The 18,603-nt window shown below is 38.6% G+C and overlaps 1 protein-coding gene across 1 annotated transcript in view; it reads right to left on the bottom strand.

Moving 5' to 3' along the window:
* LOC150076513 (muscle calcium channel subunit alpha-1-like) overlaps positions 1 to 18,603 on the bottom strand; it is a 1,171,392-nt gene that overhangs the window by 111,420 nt on the left and 1,041,369 nt on the right. Inside the window, exons 37-38 of the mRNA XM_090387375.1 lie at positions 8,466 to 8,567; positions 540 to 676 (exon numbers count right to left, since the gene is read on the bottom strand). Of these exons, the coding sequence (XP_090243501.1) occupies positions 540 to 676; positions 8,466 to 8,567 (239 nt within the window). The remainder of the gene's footprint in view (positions 1 to 539; positions 677 to 8,465; positions 8,568 to 18,603) is intronic.

Below are 18,603 nucleotides of genomic sequence, written 5' to 3'. Positions count from 1 at the left end.
TAAAGCATATTTTTCAAAAACATTCCAAAATAAAAAAAATTGCATAGATCAATTCTTATTGTATTGCTTGTTTCTGTTAGCTATTTTTTTTCCTGCATAGAGATGGTGGGGGGGGGGGTGAGCTGATTTTCACTCCAGGTCTAGCAACCTGACTGTATCCAGTTATATTAAAAAGCAGTAAGGGAGAAGATCAGCAATCCTTTAGTGATAGCAGGAACAGTATTCAACTTGGGCAAAATTAAAAAGATAGATATAGCAGTATTGTTGGCAAACAAAAATAACATAGTACTCATGCTCATTGGGAAAAAATATGCAGTTTCTAGAATATTTTTATTTTTTTCATGGGGAGAAAAGTTATACACATTTATGTTTACAGAAAAACTTGAAAATCTTTTCCTAAAAATGCAAACTTTTGGTCCTAGATTAAAACCTAATCCAATAAAATTCAATTTTTAGTTTTCATTATCTACTTTATCTGAACAATTATTCCCAGAGAATGCTAAAGTTGACACATGATTACAATTGGAAAATTATCTCACCTGTAATGCTACAGTACTTTCATGTGTTTTATCTCCTACAGACTTTTCTCGCTCTTCTTTCCTTTTTTTGAAACGTCTGAAATAGTCTTGAATCAGAAATGTGGCATAAAATTTGCCAACAGTGACATCATCATCAGCTAAGAAAAAATGATTCACTATATGAGATAATATATGTGAGAGAATAATACAGATATAATAATAATATTAACTGCTCATGTAAAATTAAAAATGATCAAATTAAGCTAATTTCCTATAAGAAATAATGCAGCGTGAGGAGGCGGATTTGTAGACAATTACAAACTTTTATTCATATAAGCTACATGTCAAGTAGTAATTTTTTTATTCTTAATGGCACAAGAGCTACTGTGGTGAATTTGTACAATTTGATTTAGTACACAGAACATACCTGTAACACTAAATAAAATTTTTACATCTGATTTTCTGCAGTTGTTATTGGGATTAACGACACAAGGGCTACTGAGGCCAAATTGTGTCTGTTCACATTTTATTTACAGGCAACATATCATTAGAGATGTTAAATTATATGCTCCTGTATAGGCCGATATGTTTTAAATACATGAAAAGTTCTTGTATATCGGCTTCATTTCCTAATATATGAGACAAATTAGATGAGCTGTTCAAGGTTAAGAGTGACTGGAAAGTGTTTGATCAAGCGGTTGAATATAAGGGACACTCAACCAGAAAATGACAAACCGTAAGTTGCGTCTGACAGGATGAGCGAGCACTGAGGTGGGTTTTCTCCCACTAGCCGGAAGAGATGGGTATGGTGAGTGTGTCCAATTCTGAGCCTTGCCAATACCACTTCTCATCTGAAGCTAGAGAGCCACAGCTTTGGATCTTCTTTTATCTGGTAAAGTTTATTGTTGATGTTACCTTTCCAGATCTGTGACCATTTATCATAGCACGCTTTACTTATAGTCACTGTAAGAAACCTGAGGGTGTTGTGAGAAAGAGGGTGGAGGATGTTTAGCGGCAAAGTCGGCACTTTCATTTCCAGGAATGCCAGCATGGCCAGGGATCCAGCAGAAACTGATCGATTGATTGGACACACTGCAACAGAATAGCTGGAAATGAATCTGTTTCAAGATAGGATGAGAATATGAGAACTTCTTTATGGTAGAGACAGCACTGAGAGAGTCAGTGTAAATTATGGCAAGTGAGATGGAAAGCTCAATAATCTTACTAAGTGCAAACTTAATGGCATATAATTCAGCTGTAAAGATGCTGCAAGCTAGCAGTAGTGTGGCTGAAATCGTACATGAAGAAAAAACTGCAGCAGCACCTACCATTTTGTCAGTTTTGGAACCATCTGTATAAATTTTATAGGCATGGTTGTTCATAGTAGCATGAACTGAGTGTAACTGTCTGATATTGCAGGGTGGTATAATATTTTTCCCCCCACTGGAGAAAGTGCACATTGTGAGAGACAGACACATAAGTCCAAGGTGGAACAGGTGCAATTGTGTCCTGAAAAATTTCATTTAACTTGACATTCCAACTCTGAACAAGCTCTTTAATCCTGAGTGAAGCAGGTCTATTTTCATTTGGCTTGCTCTCATAGAATGATTCCCACCGAGTATTATAGAGATACTCCCAACTGGGGTGTGATGGTAGACTATGGATATTAACAGCATATTGGAGCAGTAGTTTTTCTACGCAGGTGTAATGGTGGATCATGCGCTTCAATATAAAGACTTTGGAATGGAGAAGTCCTCAAAGCATCAGGCTGTATGATGTTCAGCCATTCTAATGTGCTTACCCTAGCAGAGGTAAGCACATTAGCTTCATATACTGAAGAACCATAAACGAGGCATGAATGGATTAGCGATTTGTACAGGTGTAGTAAGGTATACCGATCAGCTCCCCATGACATAGACGAGACAAATCAAAGTATATTCATATGCTTTAGACAAGTAGTTCTTAAATGAGTTGAGCTTGGAAGTTTAGCTTGCTGTCCAATATCAGTTCAAGAAATCTAATGGTATTAACAAGTGGGATTGGAGTTTTGTTTATTTTTAGTTCAGGGTCAGGATGGAGAGCCAGTAGCTTGCAGAAGTGAGTGGCAGTGCATTTATTTTCTGAGAGTTGATAACCATTCCGTGAAGTCCAGGATTCTATTTTGTTTATGGCTAGTTGGAGCTGCCGTTCAATAGTGTTCATACTTTTGGACTGACAGGAAATGGTAAGATCGTCTGCATACATGTAAGTTTCAACTGTTTTTGGGATGTTCCGTGTCATATTGAAAATTCAAATTGCGAATAGTGTTGGACTAAGTATCGAACCCTGTGGTACGCCTTCCTCTTGAATGTGAGATGTAGAGAGTGCGTTTTTATATCGGACCTGAAAATACCGAAGTCGCAAGAAATTTTGAATTAATTCAGGCAACTGTTCCCTTAGACCTAGATGGTAAAGATACATTATAACACCATGACGCCAAGTCATGTCGAATGTCTTTTCAAGATCTAAGTTGACCATTACTAGATGTTGTCTCATGACAAAGGCATTGCGAATATGAGATTCAGCTTTAATAAGCATGTCTGGTGTTGATCTGTTCTTCCGAAATCCATACTGATGGTCTGGAAGGGGATTCTGTGATTCCAGGATGTAAGTGAGTCTTGTATGGATCATCCTTTTGAAGATTTTCCCTACGCATCTGGTAAGAGATATTGGCCTATAATTTTGAACCAGGGTAGGATCTTTGCCTGGTTTTGGTATGGTGATAATGAACGAATGGCACCAGGACGAAGGATAGACATTTTCAAAGAAGATCCGATTGTAGGAAATCAACAGGGTATACAAGTCCTCTTCATGTAAATGCTTTAGCATAATGTAATGAACACCATCTGGCCCCGAAGCACTGTTGTGAGATCTATTTAATGATTCTTTCAGTTCTACTAATGTAAAGGGTTGGTTATACGGAAAGGAGTGGCGCATTGAGAAGTTAATTTTAAACCATTCTGCACGATCTTTAATGCTCTGGAAGGAGCATGCATAGGAAGTAGAAGCAGAGCTGGTGGCAAAAGATTCTGATAATGCACTGGCAACTTCTTCAGGAGTAGACATGCCTTTTCCTTTCCAGTGAAGTATGGAAGAGGGTAACTGAACAAATTTGACATTTAGCACCTGTATCCTTCTCCAGATGATCTGTGTGTCAGTGTCTTTTGTGATGGTTGATGCAAAAAAGCAATCCTCAAATCGCATTTTGCTTTCCTTCTAATTTGCCTTGCTCTTGCTTTAAGCCTTTTATAAGCAATTAAGTTAGCGGTAGTAGGACACTTCCAAAAATCATTCCATGCATGGTTTTTAGTTTGACAATAGAGCACTCTGCATTCTACCAGTGATTTTGGTGGGCACGAAATGTCTTGGATTTTGGAATGAAAGCATTTGCTGCAGTCAGAATCTGATTGGTAATATAAGTAGTTACATCATCAATATGTTTCTGTTGGACATAAATTCTGTCTAAGAGCATTTGGGCAGAATAGCCATCCCAGTTCACTTTACTAAACTTCCAATTGGATAGGAATTTGAGTTACCGCTTTTTGTATTGAGCAAATAATCGGAAAATGGTCACTGTTAAATGGATCAGATAAAACCGACCATGTCAGGATTGGAAAGATGGATGGAGAGCAAATTGACAGGTCAACTGCAAAAGTAGATCCTGTAGGTAGGTGGATGTAAGCAGGAGATCCAGTGTTTAGTAAATTAAGATTGCTATTATTCATAAATTCTTCAATTAATTTGCCTCTTCTGTCCATTGTAGTGGACCCCCAAAATGGATGGTGTCCATTAAAGTCACCGAAAAGACAAATTGGAGTTGGTAGTTGTGTAATAAGATTGTCAAGTTCTGAATGGGGAAGAGGTAGAGATGGTGGAATATAAACGGTAACAAGAGTAACTGATGTACCAACTGCAATACGAATAGCCACAGCTTCTAGATTTGTTATTAACTGGATTGGCTTGGATGGCATGTTAGAATTAACCAGAATGGCTACTCCTCCACGTGCAGGAGACTGAGTTTCTATCTCGTCTATACATCATATAATTGGAGAATTTTGGCGAAACTTGGGGTGACAAGAATGTTTCCTGTAGGCATACGGCTATGGGGTTGAATTGAGTCTTGATGTCATCCATGTACATCAGGTGGGTGAGGGTGTACAGATTCTTCCTTCCTTTTTCTTTGAGGTTATATCCATACTTGTTGCTGTTGAGCATGGTGTATAGCAGGTTAAGTGCTAGACAGAACCACAGTGAGCTCAGGGAATCTCCCTGAAAAATTCCTCATCTGATGGGGATTGGCCCAGTTAATGATGGTACTTCATTTCGTTACATTTCTCCTAGGAAGTTTGTCACTCGGATTGAGTTTGTAGATGTTCAGCACCTCTATTAGCCAGCAATGAGGCAAGGAGTCGAAGGTCTTGCAGTAATCGATGTAGGCAGTGCTTCTTGTAGGCTTGCTCTATAACCACAGCATCTATGGTTAATTGCTCATTGCATCCTTTGCTCAGCCTCTTGCATCCTTTCTGCTGTTCGGCCATTATGTTCTGGCTCTCCAATTGGTCTGATATTTTCTTGGTTATGCAGCTGGTCAGGATCTTGTCAGTCTCTCCATGGCTGACTTTGGGTGGTGTTGACATTATTGGGAGGCAGGTGATTGGCCTGTATTTCGCCGATTTCTTGTCTCTTCGTCTTTAGGCTTCAGACATGTGATTCCTTGAGTGAGAAACTTCGGGACTGTCTCTGGGTGCCTTATCATTTGTTTGAACTGCTCTGCCAGGTGCTTGTGTGTGCAAGTGAGCTTCTTGTACCAGTAGTTGTGGACATTATCTATTCCTAGAGGTTGCCAGTTGTGAGAGTTCTTGATCATCTGTTTTACTTCTTCCTTGTCTCATCTCTTGTACGTATTTGATTTTCTTCCTTTTTAGTTCTATCCAGGAGGCTCAGCTGTTATGTCTTACTGCCCTGACCCACATGTTTCCCCAGCGCTCCTCAATCATCTTCTGCTCGGATATTCCATTCCCTTCTTTCCCATCTTCTTCCAGGCTCCTGTAGAGGGTTCTTTGGTCCTCATTGAAGATTCGGTTCTTTATTCTCCTCTGGGAGCTCTTTCTTTGTATCAGCATAATCTCTTGCAGAGTGCGAAGAGGTTCTGCTTCAGTGTGTCCAAGTACTCGCCTATTCTCTGATTTTGTTGTCTCGTGTTTGCTATGGACGCTGTCTCTCTTGAGGATGCTCTTCACTTTTCCAATCAATTTCTTGCTCCTATTACCCCATTGGTACTGGATCAATTGGCTTATCTTGACTCTTAATTCTTCTATCTTCTCCCGAAGTCTTCTTTCCCAAGGTGACGGTTCCTTCTGTTTTCGGTTCTTCAGCTGCCAGTCTCTTGTTTCTCTTCCATTAATCCTAGTAGCTGCTATGGCTGTGTGGATGGCCTTCAGTGTTGCACCATTGTTGTTGTTGAGGTAATGCGGTATTATTTGCCAACTGAGATGGTCTGTGACTCTCCACAAGGTTCTATTGGGCCTCTGCTTCAGTATCACATGGATTGTGACGATGGTCCTTCTCTGGTCTGCTATTCGGGAATTGTTCGAACCACTTGGCATGTAGTCTCGCTCTATAGGGTGTAGTATCAGTCTCTAGCTTCGTTATTTCATAGTATGCTTGCATGATGTAAGTATTCATTTTTATGCTCCACTTCATGCGTTGGCATTTTCTTCCTTCCTGGGTGGTCACTAGCACAGATGTGCAAGAAGCACTTCCAGTTGGTGGGGCTGAATGGTCTTGCTCTTCTCTTGTGGTAGCCATACAGGGGACAGCACCACTTGCTCCACTGTCTTCCTTGGGAGACAGTCATTGACTTTTTGAACCTACCACTCTGCCTAAGCCCTGCACGTGAGTGACTTTATCCTGAGCCACACTCAATGCAGTATGATTAATATTTCTCTGTGACATCATCCATCTAGGGAGGTGGACCTGTTTAGCTTCGGCTTGTGTCCAGTGGCAGTTCTCTGGAGTGACACCAGATGGTACCACAATCTGCTTTAGCTGCCACTCCGACCTTTGGGATAGGTAATTCCATTGGAGCAACTTTTGTGATGTTTATTTTTATTATTTATTTATTATTATTCTACTTTATTACTATTATTATACTGGTCTCCTAGTGTGATGGAGTCATGTTTGCTTCCCCCAAGGCGGGACTCAAACTCGGTTCCATCAGGCTGGTAGTCCAATGTCGTAACTACTGGGCCATCATGCCTTTTATTATTATTATTATTATTATTAGCCATATGGTACAAGGAAGCCTGAGGCTTATGCTGCACCAGCCAAAAAAAATATTTCTGAATTAGCCTGAGAGAGAGAGAGAGAGAGAGAGAGAGAGAGGTGGGGGGGAAACAAGAGCCAGAAGTATAAGGGGAATCAGCAAGAAAGAGAAGAATGATGATATCCAGCTCAGGACCTTGGGTGTAGCAAGCTCATACTCACCAGATGTGAGCCCTGGGGTTGACATGAAGAAGATTCCGCTCACAGATCTTCACAATGTTTCAGAATCTTCTTCTTCTTCTTGTTTCAGGGTCGGCTGGTCATGTCTTACACAAGCTTCAACTAAACGATCTACAGATCCCAGCCTTTTCAGAGATTCTTGGGATCCTGCAACCCTTCTAATCTTTTCTGAATGGAAGAATGATGAAATCTTCACAACTGCCTACTCTCGTGTGGAATGGAGAACGAGGAAAAGTGGTGTCATTGAAGTAATATCCTTATATTGTCAGTATCATCTGAATGACTAGGTAGAGACTTGTTGGGGCAGCCAGGAGAAGAAGAAGGAGAGTATTTAAATATTTAAATTATTCATAAGAGTAAAATAAAGCTTCTGATGCCATAAGTACCTCCCTCACCACAGGGCCCTGTCAAGGAGATGCATATGCCCCGCAGTTGCACATGCCAGATTCTCATGATGGAACCCTGGAACTACGGTGTTGGATCTCAGTTATGCTTATCTGGAAGCCCAATTGCATCACTTAGAGGTCACCTCACCACTTATAGGTGCCCGTCAAGGGTACCTATAAGTGGTGCACTAATTATCACAGAATAAAATCAACTCACACACCTGTTGAAACAAATTTTCTTTCTTCTAATAGAACTTATGGAACCTCAAAGTGCAAAAAATTATCTCCTCTAGATAAAAATGGGAAATGAGAAGCAGCAGTATATAAGAAAGGAAACATCTCTAATCTACTGGAAAATCTAGAAAAGTTAAATTTGCATTTTTGTCTCACAAAAATTGCAAACTTAGTGCTGATCCAAGATGATAGAAATTAACACAAAACATAAGTATTAATAATTATGAAATTATTAATAAATGGAGAAAATGCATGAGAAATAATGTTACTTCTCCAATTAGGTCTCAGTTGGGTTTCTCCAATGATAATAATTGGAGAAATGAGCAGTACAATACAGCTAAAATCAACTGGTTATAATTATTTTGCACTGAGGTATGTGGGCCTCTTCTTAGATTAGGCTGTATTGGCCGTTGCTGTATCTCAATCTATAACTAATTGGTACAGAACTGTGCTATTTCTACAATTACAGATACACGTTCTGGAGGAACTGAAAGCTGCAATAAATGAAGTGTTTTCACAGATAACAAGAAGAAATCAGCAAAAGCTTCAAATGACTAGTGCCCAACTGAAAATAAAGGAAAAGTAATAATTTAAACAATGATTCAGACAATATACATTAAAGCTTATGTTACAGGTATATTTATAAATATCAGTACATGTTTCTAGAAAATACGTCAGGTATATAAAGTTTGAGAATATTTTACTAAATATTTTAAACTAATCATATTTCTATTTATTAGTTTATTTTAATGTAAAATGGAAAAAAAAAAAAAAAAAAACACACCACCAGCAGGTGGCACTACTTGATCCAAGAGTTTCTGACTGGTTCTCTTCCAGATTTTTCTAATAACAGTTCTTAGTTCCTCATTTGCTTGATCAATATTACCTAAAATGAGAAGTCAAAACAACAGTTGAAAATAAATATATTAGTTGTAAATTTTTTAAAGTTGAGAACAAAAGCCTTTGATAAGTTGATTTTATATAAAGTTCATTATCACAAAATAATAATTTTCAGTGGTGCATATTACTAAATAAATAAATAAAGAATATAGTTATAGGGTGTCTCAAAAATACACAGCATAACTTCAGGAATGAGTTCCTCATATGTAGGCAATAAAAATATTTTATATCAACATCGTTCTGGAATTGCTTGGTTTCCAAATTTTGAAAGTCTGTCTATGACACTTAACTGTTCACATCACCTTATAGTAATTGTTCAAAATGTCCACCTTCTGCCTGAATACAGGCCTCAGCATCGACGTCTCATGGACTTGCGAAGACGATGCCAAGTTGCTGTTGGCATCGTCATACCCATTGCAGATGGTAAGGATACATTTGGTGTTCTCACAACACTCTCCAAATAGTCACACATTGAACAGCCAGTTGCATTGCTATTCTGCATGTGCTGATTCCAGGAGTGGCATGCACAACATCCAAAATCTCCTCCTCTACTTCAGGAGTTGTAGATCTTTGTCGTCCTCTGTCGGCAGCACGAGGTGTAAAGGTCCCATGCTCACAAAGGCGGTGATAGATACCTTCAAATGTTTTCCTGTCTGGACATCTTCGTTCTGGGAACCTTTCGTGGTACAAATGACGAGTCTCCAGAGCAATGCTGTCTGCCAAACCATACATAAAATGCATATCCGCTTGCTCCTGATTTGAGTACATGGTCAGAATGGAAAACCACCAGATTCTGTCAGTACCTTGTGATGAAGGAAATCACCTGCGGGAGATAAGACATTCCGGTTAATAACTCGGAAACCAAGCATTTCCTAGGAATTATGTTGATATAAAATATTTTTATTGTCTACATATGAGGAACTCATTACAGAAGTTATGCAGTGTATTTCTGAGACACCCTGTATAATGAAAGAACAGAGCCATACATGTAAAAAAACTTTGTAACAAATTCTTACATAATGAAAATAGCCTTCTTTTATTAAATTTTGCATATGCATAAAGTGCCTATATTTTTCGCCATATCTGTCTATCTGCATTTATCAACAACACAATTCAACTCCAGTGGATGGACTTTCATGAAATTTTATATTTGGCACTTTTAGAAAGATTTGTTGAGTCATCCCAAATTTTGTTAAAATCCAGCTATTATAATTTCTTTTTATACATATCACATAGCTTATTGTACTATTGTATATCGTAACCAAAAGCACTGGATATTATGTTTGTTGCTAGGTGCTCATTGGAGGAATTAACAATACAGTAGATAAGAAATTTTCTTGGTTTAAGCAGTGCATATACAAAAGTTGTTTTCTGATGAATTTTTTTTTTTGTTATAAGTTCCTAAATATATAAATCAAGAAGTATTACAATTTTTTATTACTGTATATTAATCACAGCAGAAATATGAAATATGTGTTACATTACAATATTTATTAAATTCCAGAAGGAAATAAACATATGTAAATAAATAAATAAACAAAATTTTAACTGCATACTAGGATCTGATGTATCTATTGATATTTTTTAATCTTATTAAATTACAGAAGATCCATGAAATACAATATCATATTTCAATTTTATTAAAAATTCAGGAGAAAAAAGTAAAGCCGAGTGAATATTGCAAAACAAGATAATTATCTACTTTTCACGTCTATTAATCATACAAATGGGGGCTTAGAGGGGAACAGGTATCCTGTGTGTTATCAGACACTTAGCCTAAAACACTGATGGATCCAATATCTCTCTATTCCAGAAGGATTTAGAAGAAGTCCGGTTGGCCTGCCTCCCTAAAATCCACTCATGCACACCTTCTCGATGGTAAGCCCTGTTACGTCACTTAGGTGGCAACGAACGTGTAGAGTGGTTCTCTTCAAGACGCCTAGTCAGCGTAAAGAGGAAAAGACCAAACCCTCCAGCATACGACAGCACAACAAAGCAAATGGCCCTCAGTCCCCAGCAGCTTTCACTTTCCCTCTTACGGCAGCGAGAGGATCAGAGTGGAAGCAGAGGGTGCTAAGAATCTCTGGGTACGACCAGGCTGCCATGCACGGAAACTGAATTTGGCCTGTTATAACGTAAGATCACTCATTGGTGAAGACAGGATATTAGAGCAGGAAAAGGAATTAGAAAATGTGAATTGGAATATCATCGGTTTGGCTGAAACAAGAAGAAGAAATGAATCACTTATAAGTTTATCAAGTGGAAATCTGCTGTACACAAATGGAAACAGTGAAAGGAGTGAAGGTGGAGTTGGCTTTCTGGTCCATAAAGATTTTAAAAACAACATTTTGGAATTCAAAAGTACATCACCAAGGGTGTCAAGACTAATACTCAAGATTTCTAAGAGGTACAAGCTAAAGATTATAATGATTTATGCACCAACATCGAGCCATGATGATGAAGAGGTTGAAGAAATGTACACCGAAATTGAGAGTCTTCTAGATGAGCAGAAAACCCACTACACTATTATTATGGGGGAATTCAATGCTAAGGTTGGAAAAAGGCAAAACAGCGCAGAAAGAGGAACTATAGGAAATTTTGGAGTTGGTGAAAGAAATAAAAGAGGTGAAAGACTTGTGGAATTTGCAGAATCTCAAGGACTGTCAGTAATGAACACTTTTTTCAAGAAAAGGGTGAACAGAAAGTGGACATGAAAGAGTCCAAATGGATTAACAACTAATGAAATCGACTTCATCCTCACTAACAGAAGATATATTGTGAATGATGTTACCGTCCTGAATAAGGTAAATGTTGGAAGTGATCACAGAATGGTAAGATGTACACTTGATATAGATGTAGGAAAGGAAAGGAAAAAATTGACTAGAGTAAATAATACAAAGGTCTTTGAGATAACAGAGGAGGAGAAAAAGCAGTATGTACTGGAACTTAAGAACAAGTTTGAGCTTCTGCAGACTGCTCAAGACCAAGATATCGACGAGGAATATTACAACTTTCTGAAAGTGATAAAGCCCAAGAAACCTATAGGGAAAAAGAAATCCAAAGAAGAAAAAATTAGTCAAGAAACACTTGTCATGATGAACTTATTTGAATGAGTTGAATGAACTTATGATGAAAAAATTAGTCAAGAAACACTTGTCAAGAGCAAGAAAAACACTGACAGGGAGAAAATTGAGTACACTGAGTTATGCAAAGCCATTAGAAAGAGACTCAGAGAGGACATAAGAAGATTTAACACAAGAAAAGTAGAACAAGCATTAAGGGAAAACAAAGGATTGAAATCAGCAGCCATGAGCAGTAATACAGAAAGACAAATGATACTGAAACTGAAGAATAGCAATGGTGTACTTATAAACAGCAGAGAAGGCATAATTCAAATAGCAGAAGACTACTATAGAGAATTATACAAGGAGCGAGGGAATGATGCCAGCAGTGGGGAAGATGGATTGTAAAGTAGCAACACATACAGCATACCCGATATTCTTCCTGATGAGGTAGAACATGCATTGAAGAAAATGAAGAATCAGAAAGCTCCGGGGGAAGATGAAGTTACTGTAGAGTTGTTAAAATTGGGAGGAAGAGACATAACACAAAAACTGGCAAGGCTCTTCACGAAGTGCATTAGAAAAGGTGTGACGCCCAAGCAGTGGAATAATGCAATAAAATGCAATAATAGTTTTGCTGCATAAGAAAGGAGATAAATCAGAAATTGGAAATTATAGACCAATTAGCTTGTTATCCCACATCTACAAGTTGTTCACAAGGGTCATTACTAACAGATTAGAAAGAATACTGGATGAGAATCAACCGAAAGAGCAAGCTGGCTTTAGGACAGGATTCTCAACTATGGATCACCTTCACGTAATATCACAGCTAATGGATATTAGCTGTGATATTACGTGATATTAATGAATATAAAACACCATTATGCCTGGCATTTGTGGATTATGAAAAGGTATATGACTCCATACAGCATAAGGCAATGTTTCAGGCACTGGAAAGACAAGGCATAGATACCCCATATATTATGATTTTGAAGAAAATATACGAGAGTGCTACCTCCTTTATTAGACTAGACAAAGACAGTAGGAAATTTAAAATCGAGAAAGGAGTTCGACAAGGAGACACAATATCTCCGAAGCTGTTTACTGCTACCCTTGAGGAAGCTTTCAGAAGATTAGACTGGTCGCAGAAAGGAGTCAATGTGAACGGACAGTACCTAAACCATTTACGATTTGCAGATGACATTGTGGTCATAAACAAGTAACGAGTTTATCTGTTAATTAAAATTTTTCTATATAATGTTTGTATACTTATGATTTCCACTATGAGTGACTATTTGCTTATTTAATACCTAATATTTAAACAAATGCAGAATTACTGCTGTTGAAAGTAAACTGTTAACATAGCGGCAATGACTGCGAAATGCTGGTAACACGTGTTGCAAAATATTTCATTCGTACGTGCTTCAGTCTGTCAACGGTTATTAACTCCCAATAAAAACGAAATTTATCTTCAAAGGCCAAGCACATTTTGCGTTTGTTCCATATACGGTTCCCGCCTGTGAAGGTGAGACAACACAATACACAGTCAAGCAAGTTAACATTATTTTCTTTCTCTGTTATTTCACGCGTGCTCCATCAGGCGAAACATTTCACGTTGTTAATGTTGTTTTTCCTTTTATCCCTCGGACTTTTCTTATTATATACCTTTAAAATAATGGTCTGGAATATATTCGTTAATTTTTATAAAAAAAAAAATTAAAGAATATACTCACAGGGGCTCACAACAGGTGGGTATGGGCTTGGCACATACAGGGTCCTGAGCTGGATATCATCATTCTTTTTTTTTTTTTTTTGGTGATTCCCTCTTACTTCTCTCTCTCTATCAGGGTACCCAAATTTTCTTTGGCTGGTGCAGCATAAGCCTCAGGCTTCCTTGCACCATATGGCTAATAATAATAATAATAATTTCAGGAAAATCTTAATCAGTTATGCACAGTTGGTAAGGATTTTGGACTAAAGATGAATATGGCTAAAACAAAAGTAATGATGAACAATATGCCACAGAAAGGGAAATAATGATTGAAGGAGCAGTAATTGAAAAGATGGAGTCATATACCTTATCTGGGTCAAGTTATTAACTGTAATAATGATAAATGGGTGGAAGTCAAGAGAAGAATAAATTTTGGATAGCATTCAGGAAATATAGTCACATACTGAAGAGCAATATCCTAGTTTGTCTGAAACATAAAATAATAAACCAATGTATACTCCCCACCATGACTTATGGAAGTGAAACTTGGGCACTCACCAAAAGAATGGAAGAGAAGCTGAGAACTACACTGTGCAGAATGGAACGAATTATATTGGGAATCAGACTGTTAGATTAGAAGAGAAACACATGGATTAGGCAGCAAACTCAAGTAAAGGACATTCTTATCAAAACTAAAGAACTAAAATGGTCTTGGGCAGGACACATAGCTCAAAGACATGACGACAGATAGACTAAGAAAATAACAAAATGGTACCCAAGATCTACTAGAAGAAAACCTGGAAGACAAAGGCGGAGATGGATAGATGAAATTCATGAGTTTTTGGGTAGTAAATGGATGGCCAGTGCTCAAAACAGAAGGAACTGGAAAGTTGCTGGAGAGGCCTTCATCCTGCAGTGGATTGAAAATGGCTGATGATGATGATGATGATGAATCATACAAAAATAAAAAAAACAATCAATTTAACAAATAAAAATTGAACACACCTGAAATGTAATGCACTGCCTATATAACTAACTTGTTTTTTTTGCAAGATATTATATTTATATTGTTGGAGTGAAAATTTACTGACACAGGTGACTATGACAAACTATGCTGGTTAGGTGAGATCGATTATAAAATAGTGCTATAATGAGTTGGTTGCATAATCAAAATTTTAGAAACTTAAAACAATTGCATCATTCTGTGGCACCTCCGTAGCCAGGTGGGCAGGAGTGGCAGTGTGTAGCACATGCTTATTGATTAGACCGGGGTTCGAGCCTGTGACCACCAAATACGGAGGATGCGGATAGGTCAGGGAATGACCACCGCATATCACTGGAGCAATATGGCCTTAGTTGTTAATGCTCCTAAAAACCAAATAACAACAAACAAGCATCATTCTGTATTAGATGATGTAATGGTACAGATTCATGATTTCAGAGGAATGAAAGCTACCATTCAAACTGCTTGATAACAAGTTCATTCTAATGTACTTGTTCAGCAAAGCAAAAGGCTCAAGCTAAATGGAGTGCTGTAGCTCAGGAGAGAACTGAGGGGGCAGTTGCCCTCTGAATCACAGATTTTTAAAATGCATTGCTTGCTTGATGTTTGTGAAGCAATCAGGTAAGGGACATGATATTGTCTTTGTGTGTGTGCGCGATGTAAGGAGTGTGAGAAAATGAGGCGACAACTCAGCGCTGTTAGGGGCCTATATGAGAGCTTGAAGGACAGGGTGGATGTCCTCGAAGGATCTAAATTGAGGGGCCCATCAAGCTCTCAGCTGCCCACATTAACGCCAGAGCTTGCACTTGATCATCACGTGACACAGTGGCAATCCCCAAGCAGAATGCGCTGGACCCACAGGCACTAGTAGTTGTTGGTGACTCTATCGTCAGGGAAACGGGAAACATGCTATGTAAAAAGGATAGGGAGAACAGGACCAGGATACGTCTGCCAGGGACAAAGGTTGATGACATTGTAGAGCAGATATCATCTTTTAAGGGCACAAAAGGTGATATTGTTGTACACGTTAGCACTAATGATATTAAGAGTAGGAGACCGGCGGAATTACTTAACAAGTACAGGTCACTGTTGAAAAAAAGCCATGAATTAGGGTTGAATTTGAAAGTGTCTGCAATTCTGCCCAGACACGATAGGAGGGAGTATATGATGAGAGCCTTGTTGATCAATTCAGCCCTGGAAAGACTGTGCAAGGCTCAAGATGTAGAATTTTTTTCAGCCTGGTCTGTACTTGTTAACACGAGAGATTGCTTCTACAGGGATCGGATACACTTAAATAGAAAGGGTGCAAGAATATTTGCCGATGCTATCGAGATATTTTATGTAAATCCCAAACACGAGAGGTATTTCAGAGACTGCTGGGAGTCATTGCGGTACAAGTAAACACATGGGTTGTGTTAGGGTAGCAAAGAATAGGAACAGGTGCATATATACTTGCATGTACACCAATGCTAGAAGTTTGGTAAATAAATTTGATGAATTTGAGGTATTGCTCAAAACATCAAAGGCAGATATTGTTGGGATATCAGAGACGTGGTGTCACACAGATATAAGAAATGCAGAACTGGAATTTGGGGAATACAATGCATACTGGAAGGATAGACAGGAGGTGTTATGCTATTAGTTAAGAAACACATAAAATCCAAGGAAGTGAAGCCAGTCGACATCACTGGACAGTGTAATGTCGATTCAGTTTTTTTTGTTTTTTTTTATGTAAATCCCAAACACGAGAGGTATTAGAAACTATAGTACTTAGTACCATGCTTGGGTTGGAGGTTGAGAAGACGAAAGAAGTTATTTGTTGACATTGGACTTGAACTTCTGTAGACTGTAATTTTCAGGAAATAAGTATGAGGGAAGGTTGTTCCAGAAAACGGCAGTAGAATGAATAAATGAGGAAGATGAAAAGTTGGTTCTGTGGGTTTGAAGTTGGACAGTAAATGGATGTTGGCTGGTGGCGGCACGTGTTCGGACTGTTTTGAGCGGGAATTATAGAAGTCAATTCAGAAGAACAGTGCCCATGGAACTATCTGTAGAAGAGGTATGCAGCAGAAACAGTACATCTATGACAAAGCGAGTGGAGAGACTCTGTTAAAGAGGAATCATTAATTAACCTAACTGCCCTCTTCTGAATGGAATCAAGAAGCCTGAGAGAGGTTTTGGGGGCACCACCCCAGATGTGAGAACAATATTCCATGGCAGGGCGAATTTGCGATTTATACAGAGTGAGCAGCTGTTTGGAAGAAAAGTAACACCGAGAGCGAAAGAGAAAACCAAGTTTTTTAGATGCAGAGGAAGCAATATTTGTAATGTGCTTGTGCCAAGAGAGATTAGAAGTCAGGGTAATCCCCAAAAGAGATATCATTTTGCCTAGAAATCAGAGTGTGTTACTAACGATAAGCATAGGAGCAGAAGAATCCTTTTTGCGAGATATAAGACAAGACTGAGTTTTAGAAGGGTTGAAATCAACTAAGTTGTCTTTGCCCCACTGGAGAATTACCTGAAGATCAGCATTTAAGGAATTAGTAGCAGAGTTTCGAAAAGTTGAAGCTGATTGAGCAGGACACGGTTTCTCAAAATGGAAAGTTGAATGCAATGTGCTATCATCGGCAAAACTATGGATAGGATTTCCAGTCAACGGAAGAAGGTCATTAATATACAAGAGGAAAAGAGTGGGTGAAAGAACTGAACCTTGGGGGACACCGGCATTAGTGGAGAAGTTAGAAGACAGAGAGCCATCTACCATCACCCTCAGTGAGCCATCAGAGAGAAAACTGGATAACCAATTACTAAAAACAGTTGGCAAACCATAAGATGGAAGCTTGTTTAGAAGACCTTTATGCCAAACACGATCAAAAGCCTTTGAGATGTCAAGAGCAACTACTTGTGTTTCACCGAACCTTTCCATCGAATTAGTCCATAAATGGGTAACGTAAGCCAGAATATTACAAGTGGATCGACACTGATGGAATCCATACTGGCGATCGTTGATCAGATGGAAGGTTTCTATGTAGTTTAAGAGTTGGCCGTTAATTGATTTCTCCATTACTTTAGAAAGAGTAGAAGTAATTGCAATGGGACGATAATTGGATGGGAGGGATTTGTCACCGTTTTTAGGAACTGGCTGGATATGAGCAAATTTCCAAGCAGAAGGAAAAACACCTTTGGAATAAGAAAGTGAAAAAAAGGCAGCAAAGAATAGAAGTACGTTCAGGAGCACAGGTTTTGAGAACAAGTAGAGAAATACCATCAGAACCTGGAGCTTTCTTAGCATCAAGATTCATCAAAATCCTTCTGAATATCCTTTTGACGGAAGACCACAGGAGGCATTGAATGGAGCGTGTTGGGAATGGTGGGAGGTGTTTAACCAAGATCATTAATACATGAGCTGGAAGAAAAATGGGATGCTAGCAGGTCAGCTTTATCCTTGGCTGAAGTGGCAACAGAACCATCTGGTTTGGACAGAGGTGGGAGCAAAGATGGGCAAAAGTTGCGGCCAATAGCTTTGGCAAGAGACCAGAATGCTCGGCTACCATTAGGGTAAGAAGTAAGTTTTCTACTCTTAGCTTGTTCAAACTCTAGTTTGAACTGAATAATAACTGCTTTACAATTGTTGCGAGCTTTGGTGCAGGCAGAAAATGAAACTGAAGAATTAGAAACAAGCCAATTATGATATGCAACATTCTTCTCTTGAATAGCCTTAAGACATTTATTGGAAAACCAAGGTTTAGATAAAGGACGAGATTTTAAAGTGGAGTGTGGGATAAAGGATTCCATTCCTGCAAGAATAATTTCACTGACGCGATCTGAGCAAACGTTGACATCGAAGTTTTGAAACAGTAGTTTGACCAAGGAAAAGAAGAAAAGAAATCTCGCAGGTCATCCCATTTTGCATTCTTGTAATGCCAAACAACATAAGGTTGAGAATAGCCATGAGAAAAAGGCTCCATTGGAGAAGAGACAATCACCAAGTTGTGGTCTGAAGTGCCTAAAGGACCTCTCACTTCGACCGTGTACTTATAAGGGTTGTTTGTGAGAAAAAGATCAAGCGTATTGGCTGTATGATTAGAATTGTCCAGTATTCTTATAGGTAAATGAACAATCTGTGCTAGGTCATTAGTAATTGCAAAAGCCTCAGCATCTCGACCTGCTGGGTCAGTGTGACTAGAAAACGGAAGCCAGCTGGAGTTGTGAACATTAAAATCACCAAAGAAAATTACCTCACTGT

This window comes from Mastigoproctus giganteus, chromosome 13 (genome assembly GCF_048544385.1).
Source record: "Mastigoproctus giganteus isolate SK-2022 chromosome 13, ASM4854438v1, whole genome shotgun sequence".
NCBI classification, from domain to species: domain Eukaryota; kingdom Metazoa; phylum Arthropoda; class Arachnida; order Uropygi; family Thelyphonidae; genus Mastigoproctus; species Mastigoproctus giganteus.
Note: the sequence above shows the minus strand (reverse complement) of the source record. Positions and strands in the feature narration are given on the sequence as shown.